The sequence below is a fragment of the Aspergillus sydowii genome (genome assembly GCF_001890705.1).
Source record: "Aspergillus sydowii CBS 593.65 unplaced genomic scaffold ASPSYscaffold_8, whole genome shotgun sequence".
In the NCBI taxonomy this organism is placed as follows: domain Eukaryota; kingdom Fungi; phylum Ascomycota; class Eurotiomycetes; order Eurotiales; family Aspergillaceae; genus Aspergillus; species Aspergillus sydowii.
The window spans coordinates 1166084-1181358 of record NW_024467866.1 but is presented as its reverse complement, the minus strand read 5'-3'; the positions used below and the strand labels follow the sequence as shown (position 1 = coordinate 1181358).

At 52.2% G+C, this 15275-nt stretch overlaps 8 protein-coding genes across 8 annotated transcripts; 5 read left to right on the top strand and 3 right to left on the bottom strand.

Annotated features, from left to right (window-relative positions):
• Window positions 1-191: 191 nt before the first annotated feature.
• On the bottom strand, window positions 192-2954 carry ASPSYDRAFT_1125789 (putative transcription factor). The gene is made up of 5 exons (XM_040839954.1): window positions 2680-2954; window positions 2015-2622; window positions 1917-1948; window positions 560-1853; window positions 192-512 (listed from the first exon to the last, which is right to left on the bottom strand). Exons 1-5 carry the CDS (start codon window positions 2796-2798, stop codon window positions 361-363), a joined length of 2205 nt encoding a protein of 734 aa, XP_040701051.1. The 5' UTR covers window positions 2799-2954; the 3' UTR covers window positions 192-360.
• Window positions 2955-3305: 351 nt separating this feature from the next.
• On the top strand, window positions 3306-5355 carry ASPSYDRAFT_47540 (MFS transporter). Its single transcript, XM_040847449.1, has 4 exons — window positions 3306-3551; window positions 3607-3985; window positions 4048-4707; window positions 4765-5355. The coding sequence occupies exons 1-4, from the start codon at window positions 3388-3390 to the stop codon at window positions 5026-5028; spliced, it is 1467 nt and encodes a 488-aa protein (XP_040701050.1). The 5' UTR covers window positions 3306-3387; the 3' UTR covers window positions 5029-5355.
• An 89-nt stretch (window positions 5356-5444) lies between these two features.
• On the top strand, window positions 5445-7420 carry ASPSYDRAFT_47539 (Zn(II)2Cys6 transcription factor domain-containing protein). Its single transcript, XM_040847448.1, has one exon. The coding sequence runs from the start codon at window positions 5915-5917 to the stop codon at window positions 7208-7210; it is 1296 nt and encodes a 431-aa protein (XP_040701049.1). The 5' UTR covers window positions 5445-5914; the 3' UTR covers window positions 7211-7420.
• Window positions 7421-7834: 414 nt separating this feature from the next.
• On the top strand, window positions 7835-9268 carry ASPSYDRAFT_206434 (uncharacterized protein; the record flags this gene model as incomplete). The annotated part of the gene is made up of 2 exons (XM_040843904.1): window positions 7835-8629; window positions 8689-9268. The coding sequence occupies exons 1-2, from the start codon at window positions 8037-8039 to the stop codon at window positions 9266-9268; spliced, it is 1173 nt and encodes a 390-aa protein (XP_040701048.1). The 5' UTR covers window positions 7835-8036.
• Window positions 9269-9365: 97 nt separating this feature from the next.
• On the bottom strand, window positions 9366-10515 carry ASPSYDRAFT_1181458 (dienelactone hydrolase family protein; the record flags this gene model as incomplete). The annotated part of the gene is made up of 4 exons (XM_040840372.1): window positions 9366-9899; window positions 9962-10109; window positions 10164-10335; window positions 10398-10515. The coding sequence occupies 4 exons, from the start codon at window positions 10513-10515 to the stop codon at window positions 9567-9569; spliced, it is 771 nt and encodes a 256-aa protein (XP_040701047.1). The 3' UTR covers window positions 9366-9566.
• A 496-nt stretch (window positions 10516-11011) lies between these two features.
• ASPSYDRAFT_33366 (uncharacterized protein) lies at window positions 11012-11464 on the top strand (the record flags this gene model as incomplete). Its single annotated transcript, XM_040845077.1, has 1 exon — window positions 11012-11464. The coding sequence occupies one exon, from the start codon at window positions 11012-11014 to the stop codon at window positions 11462-11464; it is 453 nt and encodes a 150-aa protein (XP_040701046.1).
• Window positions 11465-11822: 358 nt separating this feature from the next.
• On the bottom strand, window positions 11823-13698 carry ASPSYDRAFT_91522 (uncharacterized protein; the record flags this gene model as incomplete). The annotated part of the gene is made up of 3 exons (XM_040852500.1): window positions 11823-12180; window positions 12233-12303; window positions 12355-13698. The coding sequence occupies 3 exons, from the start codon at window positions 13696-13698 to the stop codon at window positions 11823-11825; spliced, it is 1773 nt and encodes a 590-aa protein (XP_040701045.1).
• A 389-nt stretch (window positions 13699-14087) lies between these two features.
• On the top strand, window positions 14088-15137 carry ASPSYDRAFT_33364 (uncharacterized protein; the record flags this gene model as incomplete). The annotated part of the gene is made up of 1 exon (XM_040845076.1): window positions 14088-15137. One exon carries the CDS (start codon window positions 14088-14090, stop codon window positions 15135-15137), a length of 1050 nt encoding a protein of 349 aa, XP_040701044.1.
• Window positions 15138-15275: the final 138 nt, after the last annotated feature.

The following is a 15275-nucleotide window of genomic DNA, read 5'->3' as shown; positions in this document are numbered from 1 at the left end:
CTGGAGCCAAGATTGATAATCATCTACGTACGATGGATGCGAATGGCGAAACAATGCATCTACGATATTGACCAAGATTTCCCTTATGCAACCGAAAGTTGTCAAGGCACCTAGTGTAGACACGGTGTAGTATTGAGGTCCTCTCTCGGGTTGGCTTTATGCCACTACTGTGAGCTAGTTCACGATTCCAAGCTGCCTAAACATCTTAGTTGAGAATTCCGTATGTGTTCAGTGACCAGGTATAGTGCGTGTAGTATGCTGCAATTTTGTCATCTATTTAGTCAAAATTAGCAGTAGACATACATATTTCCCACTAGAACATCTGTCAAGATGGTTCATCGACATCCGTACAGCGTAGCGTCAACCGTGGTATATCCCTCCAGGATTATCCCAGTTCATGAACATCCAGTCATCGAGAGGGGCAGTACTATGGGCATTGTAGCTCATATTTTGATCCTCTAGTACCGGTGGAATAATAGCTCCCAGAATTCCTGGCATGATGAACTGGTCAGCTGATAATCGTCAGTTAGGCATGTTAACAAAGGCGTGAGAGACCCACGGTCATGGAAACCCATGTTGCCCGGTATAGGATTATCTGGCACCAAACCAAAGTCACCGCTCGAGTCAGGTATATTCAGGCTATCGCCCGCATCTGCATTGAGGTTGGGACCGCTTCTCCCACCACCCCCCATCCTCGAAAGCACAATACCAACAGTGTCTGCGGCTCGCTTTGCTTCTTTCGAAGTGGAGCTTCTACGCATCCAGATCCCTTTGGCACGTTGAAGCGCACGTAGAATTTTATCTTTCCTCTCCATGGTTCGCCCATTATGCAATAAGGAGCATAGGATCATTGCTGCAGTAAGAAACTGATGATTCATTACGGAGGTGACTCGCCATCGCATCTCGTGCAGTTGACCTCCAGCGCAAGTTTCCTCGTCAAGCACATTCTGAAGCTCGAGAGTCCCCATCGACGCATCAATGCACGCTTGTCGCGAGTAATCGAAGCCGTCCTGCTTGCCCGTTGGAGACTGCATACACAGGAATCGCTGATGTAGCATGATCTGGCCCTTGTACAGCATATGTCTGATAAACAGACGAGCTATAATGACCTGTGGCGAGTCGGTCACACTCGCCGCCATCGATTTCCACTTCAGGGGTGCCGGGATGTTGGCAGCGGCATCATGCAGGATACGATCCACCTGCATAACCTCTTCATAGGAGCAAGGCTTGACCCTGCTTGTGAGATCTGCAATGATACCGAGGGCCTTCAACATCCGTCTGCGAGCTATGATCCCCAGAGCTGTTGTCAGTTCGGTTTCTGGTCGTGGAGGTGGCAGTTCCTTGGTGTCTTCATCAAAATCGGCATCATTCAAATTCCTTGGCTCGGCAGTATCACACTTCCAATCCGAGATCATCCGCGGCATCCCCATTTGGTTCGAAATCATGATATCGCTCATGAGCACAGTTGCCCAGACTCGCCGCCGCATCTCAGCCTGGAAAGGTGAGATTCCAGGGAAGTGGCTAGGATCTCGGTGGTAACCCGTGCGCATCGCAAGATTGACTTCCACGGCGAGGAGGTACCACATATCTCTGTTCGCATCCGTACACACGCAGAATTCCGCATAGATATAATTGATGACGGTTTCCAGTACATATGGACCCGATTTCGTATATTCGCCCATGATCAAGCATTGGACGGTCTTTTCGCGGTAGAGATCAATCTGCAGAGATAGTAGCTCATTATCGCGGTTATCAGGCTGATTTGATGCCAGACAAGCAAGACATATCATGCTGAAGAGCAGCCCGACCCATATTATGGGGACAGCCGAGGGGTCAGCCCAGAAGGCCTCGTACTAGTGCCTGTCAGTACTGGATCCTCCACGTGTAGGTTGATAGGATCAAGTTCTAGTACTTGCCTCTCGCAAGAAAGCGGGTGCATGGACAGCAGCTGGATGTCACCGAAGTATATGAGCCATTAATAAACAACAGATAGACAACGTCGGAAGGGACTTACCGGCTGAGACGAGATCCAGATAGTTGAAGTAGCGCGATATATAACGATCGACTGCGTATCTCGGAGGGAGCGCAGACAGAATATCTTCTCGAGATGTTGGGTGGCAACGTCCATACAAAAGAAACGCACCATCTCGGCCCGAAGCATTTGAGTCACCATTATTATCCTCGGGATCATCCGCGATCTGACCTGGACTCTCTGCTAGCCGCAATTGTTCTTCTCGATCCACATGGTCTTTGAGATCGGCTATGCCTTCCAAAATGGCAACCCAGTGGTCCCCTCCAATGTAGCGGAGCTCTGACGCACTGATTTTCATACTTCCACACTCTGAACGCTCATCTATCGGAGTATCCTCCGGCATCGTATCTGTCGGAGTTGGCACCAATTGTCGTACATCGGTGTTGGTATGCATGTTAGCAACCGCTGCCGAGTTCGACATGACAGACATGACAAGTCGTTCTAGTTGGACTAAACGATCATGTGTGTTTGATGGCGCTGTCGGAGCTGTCCTTGATGGAGCGGCGACAGTTGAACTGTTCTCTGAGTATGTACATGTTTGACCGCGTATAGAGCATAAAGCGCAAGGCCTCTTGCGATCGCATCGTGATCTAAACAAAGATTAGAGCCACATCACATCTGTGCGAAGGGTGTGGTAGAGTGCTTACTTTCGACGCCTGCACGGATTACACGACAGCTGGGGCTTTTCCCTGCGCCGACTGGGGTTGAAAACCGGCTGCGACGGAGTTGCAGCGTCACTTTTCTGTGCGGACTGGGAAGAATCCATGGGGCGTCAAATTAGGGGTAGACTGAAGAGGGAATGAATTCACGTCTAGATGATTGATTCTTTGAGGAGAAACGGAGATGGTGGACGTGATGTCCAGGTTCGCTGCCTGAGGCATACTTCCGCCTATTCCGTCCTAGCGCAGCCCTCTCGTGATATTTCTCTTTAGGCAAATGCAAAAGCTTGACGACGCTTACCACTTTGGCGAAAGTCTTTTCTCTCCGCTTCCCTTCGGAGACTACCTAGGTACAATGTGAACATACTCCGTAGGGGGCTTGTTCGTACAGAGTATTGTGGGCCCCGCTGGGCGGGTCCATGGATCCCCTGCGATCGTCCGATCCGACGACCCTCCGATCCTCCGCTCCTATACTATGGGGTTGGCAAAGCATCCCGCGGAGGAGAGGATGTCTCCTCCGCCACATTTCCGATCCTCCTATCTTGCAGATGACTCTAACCGCCTATTGTCCTATCTCCGGTCACTTTCATCTATTTAACGCATCGATGGCCATTCTTAGCTGGCGAAGGACTGACACCTTGTTTAGCTTCGTTCGTATTCATTCTCTCGGCTATCTACGTCTGTGACATCACCAGTATGACACTAAAACAACTGGAGAAAGGCAGCATGAAAGACAGTGCTCTTCCAGAGACCGAAATCGTCGACTGGGATGGGGATGATGACCCAGCCAACCCTCGCAACTGGCCAGAGTCTAACAGGTGGGCGCATGTAGTCATCATCTCCATCCTGGCTCTTATCACGTAGGTTTCGGGCGATGCAACTCTGTGGCTGCGTATTTGGCTAATCTCTCTACAGGAACATGGCGCCCACAATGTGTGCCCCGGGAATCAAGGAAATCGAAGCCGACCTGAACATCGCTTCCAGTGTTGCCAGTACCCTCGCTGTCACACTGTATGTGCTGGGCATTGCTATTGGACCCATGTTCATCTCACCCCTCAGCGAAATCTACGGACGTGTGCCCATTTACCACGCGGCAAATGTCATCTTTGTGGCCTTTATCCTTGGCAATGCGCTAAGCCAGACCCTAGCGCAGTTTCTCATCTTCCGGTTTCTCTCCGGCTGCGCTGGCGGTACCCCGATGGCTCTTGGCGGAGGGACGATTGCGGACATTACGACCATTCAGAAACGAGCTGTGGCAATGGCTTTATTCAGTATGGGGCCTCTGGCGGGACCAGTGAGTCACTGATCGCTCCACGCCTCCAATTCCTCCCAAGCATTGGCTAAGATGTCGCCTAGGTTCTCGGTCCAGTCATTGGGGGCTTTGTCGCGGCAGGGCCAGGCTGGCGTTGGACGTTCTGGCTGCTAGCGATCCTAGGAGGAGTGGCCGGAGTCACAGCACTGGTCGTCATGCGCGAAACCCACCCCAAGATCATTTTGGAGCGGAAAGCTGCCCGCCTGCGTGCTACTACTGGCCAACCGAATTTACATTCCAAGCTTGCGAATACTTCGCTCTCACCAGGACAGGTCCTCGTTCAGGTCCTGATCCGACCAACTATGCTTCTTTTCCAATCGCCCATCCTATTCGTCATATCCCTCTACGTTGCATTGGTGTTTGGAGTGATGTACCTCCTCTTTACAACCTTTCCTAGCGTGTTTGAGGGTCAATACGGTTTCAGCACGTCCATATCCGGACTCGTCTACCTAGGCCTGGGTGTTGCATTAGTCGCTAGCATGCTCCTGTTCAACGTTCTGAATGGGCGGGTACAAGCAGCACGCATGAAAGCTGATGGGGTGCAGCAGGCGCGACCAGAATACCGACTGCTGCTAATGATTTGGTTCAGTCCTTTTGTCGGACTTGGCTTGATCCTCTACGGCTGGACGGCATACTACAAGGTTCATTGGATCGTGCCTATCATTGGCACAGTCTTCATGGGGTTTGGGGCCTTTTTCGTGATTGTAGGTCTCTCGACGGCCCCCACCAATCGCGCTAATGCTGATGAGCTGATTGTCTAGATGCCCTCGCAACTGTACCTAGTCGATGTTTTTGGGTCCCAAGCAGCTGCCTCCGCTCTGGGCGCCAATAATCTTCTACGTTACATTTCTAGTACCTTCTTGCCACTCGCGGGGCCCGCCATGTACCATAGCCTGAATTACGGGTGGGGGAACACATTGCTTGGGCTGCTTGCACTTGCATTTGTTCCAGGGCCGCTTCTGTTCTATCGGTATGGCGAGTACCTACGCGCCAAGTCCTCCGTGAAACTGCGGGAGCCAAGTTGAAAGGATCGTGGATGGCCATGAATCTAGTCAATGTACTGTATCTCGCTCTTAGACACCTAATGTAGCTAGAGATTTAATACTCCTCACCCAGGTCTTTATTAAGTGGCTTCTAAATGATTCAGCATTATCCAGCCCAGGGTCCGTATAATACTTGGTCTATGGCAATCACACAGGGGGGATCGTGTACCATGGAACCAATATGAACACGTTGTTCAGTAGACAGGCTCCTGCATATCTGCTCCGCTAGTCATATCGGAGCATCCGCCTGGAAGCCGTGTATACGAGGACTTTTGGCAGATGCAACTGTCGACACCAGGGATAAGCATCCTGGCTATTGTCACCATATAATTGTCGGTTAAATTGTCTCCTCGCGAAAGACAAGACTACCCGCGATCATATCCTTCTGCATGCCACCTCGGACAATCCCGGTATGCGCCAACTGCATACCCTTGACGGACGCCTTCATTTGTCCAGTAAGAGCCATGCATGTAAGACTAGCCATGAAGGCTTGGCCGAGTAAGGATCACTGGTCTTGATAAGAGCGTGAGAAATAAACTCTCGGCACCATTAGTGCCTCAGGAGCGACATAGTCAGCCTAGACGTGGACAAGATCATGCACGTGTAGGTGAGATTGATTGTCCATGAAATAACGGCGGGGGTTGTCAAACTAGGGTCGTGCTCTAGATTACGAACCATCTTCGCCACTAGACCCGACCGGCTGAAGGAGAACTATTGACAGATAATCAGCCGCGGACATATTATCGGACTGACGCTAGTTATATATCTTCTGGGTACCTTGGAGAGACAACAACTAACCCATTTCATATCACAAGATCAAGAGTCGATGTTAATACCTATCGAATCCATTGCTTGTCCGCGAAGCACCATGGACACCACTTTCGGCACCAATGAAAACACCATGGGGCTACGTACGTCGTGCGATCGCTGCCGATCTCAGAAGTTGCGATGTGTCCCGTCGTCAAAGAGCAACCCCACTGGTCCGTGTCAGCGATGCTCCAAGTCAAAGGAGCCAAGGGCATGTGTTTTCAGTCAACGGCTTCGTACAGGTCGCCAGAAGAAAACAGCGGACAGCCAACAAGACGTGCCGCGCAAAAGCAAGACAACATTCGCACAGTCCTTACCAGGAATGGGTACATTTACACTGTCGACCTCTGCGTCTCGCGAGAGCTCTGTTGTTGCGGATACACTGGTGTCTTCTGAGGATCCGAGGCCGAGCATGGAGTTAGAAGAAAGAACAGGGTCCGTTGGCAGTACGCAAGACGAATCTCTCATGACCAGTGTGTGGGATCACGACGGCCTCCTCGACTCAACACTGGTGTTTGCGTCTCCACCCTCCTCCAGCTACCCTGACGACTTCTGCGCTGATATGGAGGCTTTCTTCGGCGTCGCGAACATGCTCCCAACGCCACCAGACACAATGAGCACCGACCTGGGGGGAGAATTCACCGTTACGGAACCAGCCGAGAGACCATGCGGACCACTGGTTGACCTAGCCAGCATGCTGCCGATAATGTCGCGTTACGAGAGCCAGTTACACGAATATGGAGGTGAATTGACCAACTACCCCATCGGAGATGCACTCTTCCTCTCCCAACGTTTTCATGCGGTCCTCTCCGGCCATTGTCACCTCCCACCTTCAAGCACACGGGTACAAATGGACATGCCGACGAAGCTCCTGACGCTCTCGTGCTACATGACCCTGACCCGTATATACTCGCTAATATTTGGATACATGCAACGATACCTGGGCAACTTGCCCAATACACACGCTCTTCACGACAATGGCGGACCCGCGGGGCTTTTCATGGAAGATATTCATGCATACCGTGGGCTACGGCTAGGTCAGCTGCAGCAGACTTGTCTTTGTGTTGGTTGTGAAGCGGCAACGCGGACAAAGAAGGCTGTGTCGATGCTGCTTGACGCACTAGGTAACGTCGAAGGGGCCCTTGGTTTGCCGTCCGATGGGAGAGTGATCATTGAGACATCTACAGATGGAGTTATGACCCCCAATAGAAACAGAAGAGACAGGACACAGTTGCTGGATGAGGGACTGATGGCAGGCTTGATCAATGGGCGGCTACACAAGACAGTGAGGGAGCAGGTGAGAGAGCTGCGCGCGATGATCGAGGAGGTTGAGGACTTGTTAAATGGTCTTTTATGATGCAACTGATAAACTATGATGAACCTAGATGTGCTTGACACGAAAGGGAGGTAGATACTGGGTGCTTTACATGCCTGTAGAGTGGGACGAGCATAAACCTGATCGAAAAGGAACTACAAGATAACCTAATAAAGAGAAAATTAAAGTTTTTCCACGAACCGAGAACTCTTCAGTATACGATACATCAAGTCTATGCAATATCGAGGCTACAAAGCATTTTTATCTTAAAAATCCATGTGGTCGGTATTTGCGCACGTTGCTATTAACTATCTTGCGTTTGACTATCTCTGGCAGGGCCTCGGCATCAATTCTTACCTCCGAGTCGGTGGAATTCCTCTTCCAATTCGGCAGCCTTATTTAGGCGTTTTTTCCGATTGATCCTTTACGCCACGGGGTAAAGGCTCCAGCTTATTACGCCGAATCTAAACATTACGAATGGATGTCTTGTCGGACCTAAGATGACGAGGAGCCAGCTCAAAGGGGAATTCCACTATAGCCACAGCGCGCTGGGTAGATCAGCCATGTGAACCCAGTCAGTCTTCTTTCGTCAACTGATTTCTCATACTTTTAATCGGGCTGTTTGATATATAGAGTTTTATGCCCACCGTGGCATTTGCATACTATCTAACTTGCTCTTCCCACGCCATAGACAATATCCGTCAGCCAGCAAACTATGGCTCCCCCAAAATCGGCTATAATAGTATGTATTTCTGTCGATCTGGGTGATAAACTCCCCTGATAACCGATATTTCTCCAGATCGGTGGTTCCGTATCAGGCCTCCTGCAAGGCCTGCAACTCAAGCGTAAAGGCTGCGATGTGATTGTGATGGAGCAGGATCCCTCCAAGGACAGACACAGCCACGAGTCCGGAGTCTCGATTGGACCCAGCGTCGTGGCCCTCCTCAAAAAGTACGATGCCACGGGCCGGCCAGCTGCCATCCCAACCCGGTTCCTCAGCGCAGCGTGGCGCAAGCGGCTCCGAGTGGTCAACACTGTATGGAACCACAATATGAGTAACTGGGGATGTCTCTACCTCATCCTGCGGGCGAATTTTGACGGCATGAAGTCGGATGCGGTGCCTGAGCCACCGGTTCCCAAACCAACAGACGGCAAAGTGGAGTATATGCCCGGAAAGCGAGCAACGGGGCTACACTATGACCGGGAAAAGGGGATCGTGCAAGTGCATTACCTCGACGTGGTCAGCGGGGAGGAAGGCAGCGTCAGCGCGGAAATGGTCATTGCCGCAGACGGTGTGCACTCGACTGTCCGCAAGATCTTGCAGGTGCCAACGAGGGAGGACTATGCTGGGTATATTGCCTGGCGTGGGACGGTTCCTGAACGTCTGTTGTCGCAAGAGACGGTGGAATATTTTACAAACAGACTGAACTTCACCCTACTCAAGGGCACGTACTTTATCAGGTAACTGGTTTCTCCACCTTAGACTCCCTTTCCCTGACTCAGTGTGCTAACAAGCCCAGTTATATCATCCCAACCGAAGGCGGCAATGTAGAGCCCGGAAAGCGCCTCATAAACTGGGTCTGGTACTACGTTGTACCGACTGGGTCTCCCGAAATGACAGCCGTCTTCACAGACATCAACGGCAAACATCATAAAAACACCGTCCCGCAGGGTCTCGTCAACCCAGCGGTCTGGGCAAAGCAGGTTGAGCGCTATCTGCCACAGATGACATCGCCACTGGCCGAGGTAGTCAGCCTTACACCTCAACCATTTGTCACGAAGGTAGGCGAGATCGAGGCAACGGCCCCCACCTTCTATGATGGCCGTCTCGTCCTTGTTGGCGATGCCTTTGCAGGATTTAGGTCCCACCTGGGAAAGGCTTCCGAACAAGCCGCCAGACACTGCCTGCAAATGGACAGAGTCTGGAGCGGCGAAATCACCCAAGAGCAGAGGGATCGTGAAGCTATCCTGTATGCCAAGAGGCTTTTGTTGCTGAACCGGATGATTGGGCTGACGGGGCTTGGGTTTGGGTGGGCGGTTTGCAAGACAGGATTGGCCTATATTTGGTTGATGTTGAAGTCAAAGCTGGGTGGACTGTGACCTATCTGTCCGTGTTGGTGTCCGAGTAACTGTGAATGATATAAAGTTGGTTGACAATGAATCAACCACCCTTGAGACGGATGGTATCGCTCTTAGGAATAAAGAAGTATTCTACTAGGTGGGTTGACAGCACCCAGACTCGACGATATAGATCTCTAGGTAGCGTTCCGCCCCAATGGAGGGTGTGACAGGTATTTATCTACGACAGACGTCAAGGTGGTCATTCGGATTCTAGCTCTAGTCAGGCACCATTTGGTCTACAGAATAACTCAATCCATTATCTAACATCATTTCTTCTCTACAACCAGTGCTTCCCGAAAAATTCAAGCACAGTCTTATAACCCCGGGTGTATTCCTCCCGCACACGAGAATCCGACAGGTCAGCCCGTGCAGCCATCCAGCCATGGACCTGATCGTCAAAGATCTCGACATGGTGAGGGACAGTAAGCTTGCTTTCGAAGACTTGAACCGCCTCCTTCGGGTCCTCCCCTGCCGCAAGCATGATGTACGGAACTGAGATTCTCTCCGCGCCAGAGGGATCGACCATGGCAGGATGGACGGCAGCAGCGATTTTGAACGGATTCGAACTGCTCGACGTCACCAGCTCCGCGACTTTTCCTCCCCAGCAGTACTGTCGGTACCAAGTCAGTGCATCCAAAATAGATTTTAATCACCGGGAGACGACGGACTCACCCCGATAAGCCCCCACGAGGTGATCGATGGGTATGCGGCTTGCAACGCAGCGACGTAGTCCGGCAGCTTCGCCGCAGGACCTTGAGGCATGTTTCTGCCAAACCACTCGCCTAGGTCCTTTTGCTTCTGTTCGGTATCCGGGGGGTACCTATTCTCTTCTGTTAGTGGTTATTGCGTGGTCCGGAGGTCAACATATACATACCATTCAGGCGGACATGGTTGCCCATCGAACCAATCCGGGAGAAACACCTTGTACTTCTGGTGCTTGTCGCCGACGGCGAGGATATCGGCTCCTTGTAGGGTCTGAGGGAAGTATCCGAAAATGTCAAACACGGCGATGATGCCTTTGGTCGCATCCTCTGGGCCAGTGGTATCTAGACGAGCAAAAGTCCCCCAATCAGGTTTATTCTTTGACGCATGACGCGATATTACTTACACGTCTTCATTCCGCCGAGCGCCTCATACGATCCTTTTGGTACGTATCCCGTGGAGACCACAGGCGGGATGTTACAACAGGCCTCGCTGTGGCCGTGACTTGCCGGCATAGTAGACATGGCGGCGGTTTGACAGAGTGGTATCTGATGAGGCGAAGGGAGTTTTGGCAAGGGTCCGGGCCCAGATGTGGCACTATGAAGAGAAAGGATTCGGGATATCGGAGCTCTTATAGAAGAAGAGGATCCTATCGCCCGAACGTGGCGGAGGCCAGGCAGCCGCGATTTTGGGGGCATTTTGAGTTGAAAGTGAGATCTTGATTGTCAATGCTTGTATTTCGGGGTGAGGATTTCCATATCGAAATAGAAAGGAGACGGAGGTGAGTATTCGGCGACTTTCGTTCCGAATCGGGTAATCGGAGGCATAAGAGGATACTTCGGAATCGGACGCTGCCCATCTAGAATAGTAAAGAGACCAGGATGAACCCCATGTATGGGAATATTTAATGTACATCATTCGTACCGGCTTTTCCTTGTTCATTCGGATAATTCCCATCTTCCCACCTTCCACTCCAACCACCCATCCTCCGACGACGCCAAGCCCTCTCACGCAATGACAATGTCCGGTTCAACCTCTTCTCCACAAGTCGGACCTCTTGTCTCTACATACCTCTTCAGTGCCACAGTCAACCTAGGCGGGGCTCTCGCTCCCATCCCTTTGCTCGGGGGCGGCACCCGCGTTGTCGAACCCATCACTGGTGGTACAATTTACGGCCCCGGATTCAGTGCCACCATCGAGGGTGGGCTGGCCGCTCCAATTCTGATCAAAGAAAACGGCACAACATCGCAGCTGCCGTGGGTGTATGCGTACGGACATGCAAGCGATGGGTCGCCGTTCTACATCGAGGAAGATGGCATTGGGTCTTCCGCAACCCAGAACACACGGCTTATCATTCAGGTCGGGGGCAAGTACGCGGATCTCCAGAAGATGTATGTGCTTGGACAACCGAATGTCAATGAAGAGAGGACAGTAGCCACGGTGGAATGCTGGAGTGTTCCTTTACCCCAGTAGTGGAGGGGAACTACAGACATGAGATGTATCCTGTTGCAATAACAAAATATATACAATCTCTGTATCTTGCTTTCTGGGAAGGCTATGTGTGTATAAAAGCCACCTTCACTCTCTTTTGCATATTTGCTTTCTAGAAGGACCAATACTCCCTGGTAGAAGCAGGATTGATAGCATAGGGAAGGAACTTCCCGACCGCAGGGGTCTTGAGAGTTTTCATTTCCTAACTTCCCCATGTAACCCAAATTTTGGTGAGATTGTGCCTGTATGCCAAATATATAGATACAATAGATTCCCTGCATGGCCGAATCTACAGAATCTCCTCATACAAAAAGGGATCTGAGGTTGGGCCAGACGGATATCAGATTCCAGAGTCATCCTGAGGGTACGGCGCACCCTCCGACCACTGCGACCATTTCTTGCATGTTTCGTCGAAAGCCTTCCGGTGAGCCTTTTTGATCGAGATTGAACCCTGACTCTCAACAAACTCAAGGGCTAGGCCCATGCTAGCGTGCCAGGGGATGTGGCAATGAACGAGCCAAGCCCCCGGATTGTCGAGCTGGAACGCGAGGGCCAGGTAGCCATGTGGGGGGAGCATAGCAGTGTCTCTGCGCGGTGGGTTGATAGTCTGGAACGACGCTGTTGTCCCGTCCCACGGTGTCTTTTCCTGAGCCACGATCCAAACGTCATGCCCATGGAAGTGGATAGGGTGCGCAATACTAGGACGACGTTAGAGAATCGAAGCGCCTGCCACAAAGATGAGGAACATACCCTCCAAAGAACGCGGCCGCCTTGTTCTCAATCACAAGGACTGCCCATTCGTCTCCGTGAGGATTCTTCTTCTGGGATGGGATTAGGAACAGGACATAATACCAAGCAGATGGAGTGCTTACATCAACCTCTACAACATTGTATGGGGTGGGAAAGATCGATGCGTTGTCAAAGACACGCTTGAGAGTGGGCTCGTTCCAGTCGAGGACGAGACTGCTGGAGTTGACGGTCCACTGAAACACCGCCGCGTTGGTCAGTCGCACGTTGATATCCTCAACTGTTGTGTCGGCAATGGTTCCCACGTCCAGTTTCAAGTGAGGGACGAGGTTCTTTTGGGGCTCGTCATCACACGACTTCGGTGCCTCAATGGTGGTCGTGCTTGTTGGGTCGCTGATACTAGAGTGGTCATATCGAATAATGCCCGTGGCGGAATCAGGGTGCTCGTTGGCCACGCCCTGACATGACTTCACCCATCCACCACGCAGCCAGTAGTCTCCTGGCGTCGCATTGGCTTCCACGATCACGTCGTACCGCTGGCCCACGTTGATGAGGACACTGTCAGTCTCGTAGGGCTCAATCGGTACAAAATCGTTCGCGATCACTTGGAGCTTATGGCCATCGATGCTGAAGCGCCACTGGCTATCCATTGCGACGTTGATCAGACGCAGGCGGTATTTTTTGCCAGGCTTGAAGACCGCCTCGAACTTCTTCCCGCCGCCCACGCAATTCGGGTCCAATGATGCTGAGCAGTTGAATGTATTGATCCCGTTGATTAGTGTGGTCGTTTGCGAGTGCGTAATCCCCCACTTCTGCTTCGCCTCCCAGGCCGTAAAAGTCGGGATATGCGACCAGTCCTGCAGGAAGATGGGACCGAGGTCTTCGTCATAGTTTGCAGTGGCCGGGCCGTTGAAGATCAATGAGCCAAACAGACCTTCTGTACTCTGCAGCGAGAAGTGGCTATGGTACCAGGATGTGCCGTACTGGGTCACTCGGAATTTGTAGGTGAGCGACTCCCCCGGTGCAATGGGGCACTGAGTGACTCCGGGAACTCCATCCCACTCGTTGCTATGGTGTAGTCGGGCTCCATGCCAGTGGACGGCGGTACCATTCGTCTTCATATTGTTGGCAACATGAACGACGAGCTTGTCGCCCCAGTTGGCGATAATCGGAGGTCCTGGCATCGTTCCATTGAACGTCATGCATGGACGAACATATCCATCTTGGTTGCAGGTACCCTCCTCAACTGACAGCCAGTATTCGATGGTCCGGCCTGAGTCGGGCGTTGTGGTGTAGTAGTTTGTGTCGATGTTATACTTTCCCCAGCAATGGCGCGAAGTAGGGGTGTTTTTGCAGGGCTTCGTCCCAGCCGAATGCTGTATCGAAATGTCCCTCACATTAGCTCGGGGAGCTGGAGTAGCAACTGACCTGGCCACGAGGGCCAGGAGAGAAAGTAATGAGGTCTTCATGTCGCATAGAAGAAACCACCGGACCCTGGCAGTTTCAAGGCAATATACATGGAATTGTCAACGTCCAGGTTCAGTGCGCCGGGGTGAGTTATGTACGCCCCTGGTGGGCAAATTTCTATAATCCCACTAAGATCCAATGGACTCGGAGCGAATTAATTCTTCGGCATAATGCATGGTAATTATCGATTGACAGGGTTCAGTGACCTTCGGAGAATTGTATAGTTCGGCGCATCCCGAAAGGAACATTCGGAGAATACGGCCGTCCATAGTCGGCGAAACCATAGAGCAAGGGTTTCTGGAGATAAGTTATCCAGGCCTTAATGTCTCTCCAATTTGCGTGTCTTCTCTTTGTTGACTGTATATACCAGGTACAAGACTGATACGTTGCTATGAAGACAACTAGACACGCTGGGCTCTTCAGCCTAGCGATAATCGCCGTAACACTACTTGCAACGACTGTACGAGCTGTATCGCTTCCACTCCCACTCCGAACAGTCTACCAGTTCTCTCTTCCGACATATCTTAACAACATCTTCATCCGACCCAATGGTGACATCTACGTGACCACCGTCTGGCCCAATGCCTCGATCTACTCCATCTCCGCTCCCAACGCAGACCACCCCGTCATGACGCTTATCCACACCTTTGACGAGATCAACGCGACCACCGCCATCGTCGAGACCCGCCCGAACGTCCTGGCCTTCCTGGGCGGCAACCAGAGCAGCCTCGGGGTCGGCATCAACGGCACCTTTGGCGTGTGGGAGCTTGACCTCCACCCAACCCTCGACGGCAAGGGCGGCAAGCCCTCCATCCAGGAGCTGGTGAGCATCCCCGACGGCGGCCTCCTGGTCGGAATCAGGCCTCTCCCGGACGCCCCCAGCACGGTGCTTGTGAGCGACTCCACGGCCGGCGTGGTCTGGCGGGTCGACACCCTCACCCGGGAGTACGAGCTCGGCCTGCAGGACAGCGACATGGTCGGTCCCGTGTGGGGGGCGACGCAGTTCGGCATCAACGGCGTCCAGATCCGCAAGGGCTACCTCTACTGGTCGAACAGCTATCTGGCGTCCATTTATCGGATGGCGATCACGCCTGATGGGTATGCCGCGCCGGGGGCCAAAAGCGAGCTGGTCGCCGCCCTCCGTGCAATCTACCTAGATACCTTCTGTTTCAGTGCCGACGAAGACGATGACACCATCTGGGCTGCCACCGATGCGGATAATCGGCTTGCGGCTATCTCGCCCAATGGCACGGTCACGTATGTGGCTGGTGAGCCTGACCAGATGACGCTGGCAGGGTCTGTTGCACCTGCTTTTGGGACCTTGCCGGGGGACACCAAGACTCTTTATATTGCGACTTCCGGGGGCATGGTGTTTCCTATCAATGGGACTGTAGTCGAGGGTGGGAAGATAGTAGCGGTCGATACGACTGGCTGGGCGTGAGCTTTGTGTAAGTTCCTACAACAGTTTCCAACTCGTATACGATTGAGGGCTGCTATATACCCAGGTCTACTAGAAGCTAGGGCTGCTGAGCATAACTGAACATAACACCGTTCTCGGGTCTTATTAGCCAGAACTAAA

What these genes read in the sequence shown, in the direction of transcription:
- ASPSYDRAFT_1125789 (XM_040839954.1), bottom strand. Translation starts at nt 2,798, where the DNA reads ATGGATTCTTCCCAGTCCGCACAGAAAAGTGACGCTGCAACTCCGTCG. An exon ending in AATCCGTGCAGGCGTCGAAA is followed by an intron (nt 2,623 to 2,679) that starts GTAAGCACTCTA and finishes ATCTTTGTTTAG; the next exon opens with ATCACGATGCGATCGCAAGA. An exon ending in TCTGGATCTCGTCTCAGCCG is followed by an intron (nt 1,949 to 2,014) that starts GTAAGTCCCTTC and finishes GGTGACATCCAG; the next exon opens with CTGCTGTCCATGCACCCGCT.
- ASPSYDRAFT_47540 (XM_040847449.1), top strand. Translation starts at nt 3,388, where the DNA reads ATGACACTAAAACAACTGGAGAAAGGCAGCATGAAAGACAGTGCTCTT. An exon ending in TGGGGCCTCTGGCGGGACCA is followed by an intron (nt 3,986 to 4,047) that starts GTGAGTCACTGA and finishes GATGTCGCCTAG; the next exon opens with GTTCTCGGTCCAGTCATTGG. An exon ending in TTGGGGCCTTTTTCGTGATT is followed by an intron (nt 4,708 to 4,764) that starts GTAGGTCTCTCG and finishes CTGATTGTCTAG; the next exon opens with ATGCCCTCGCAACTGTACCT.
- ASPSYDRAFT_47539 (XM_040847448.1), top strand. Translation starts at nt 5,915, where the DNA reads ATGGACACCACTTTCGGCACCAATGAAAACACCATGGGGCTACGTACG.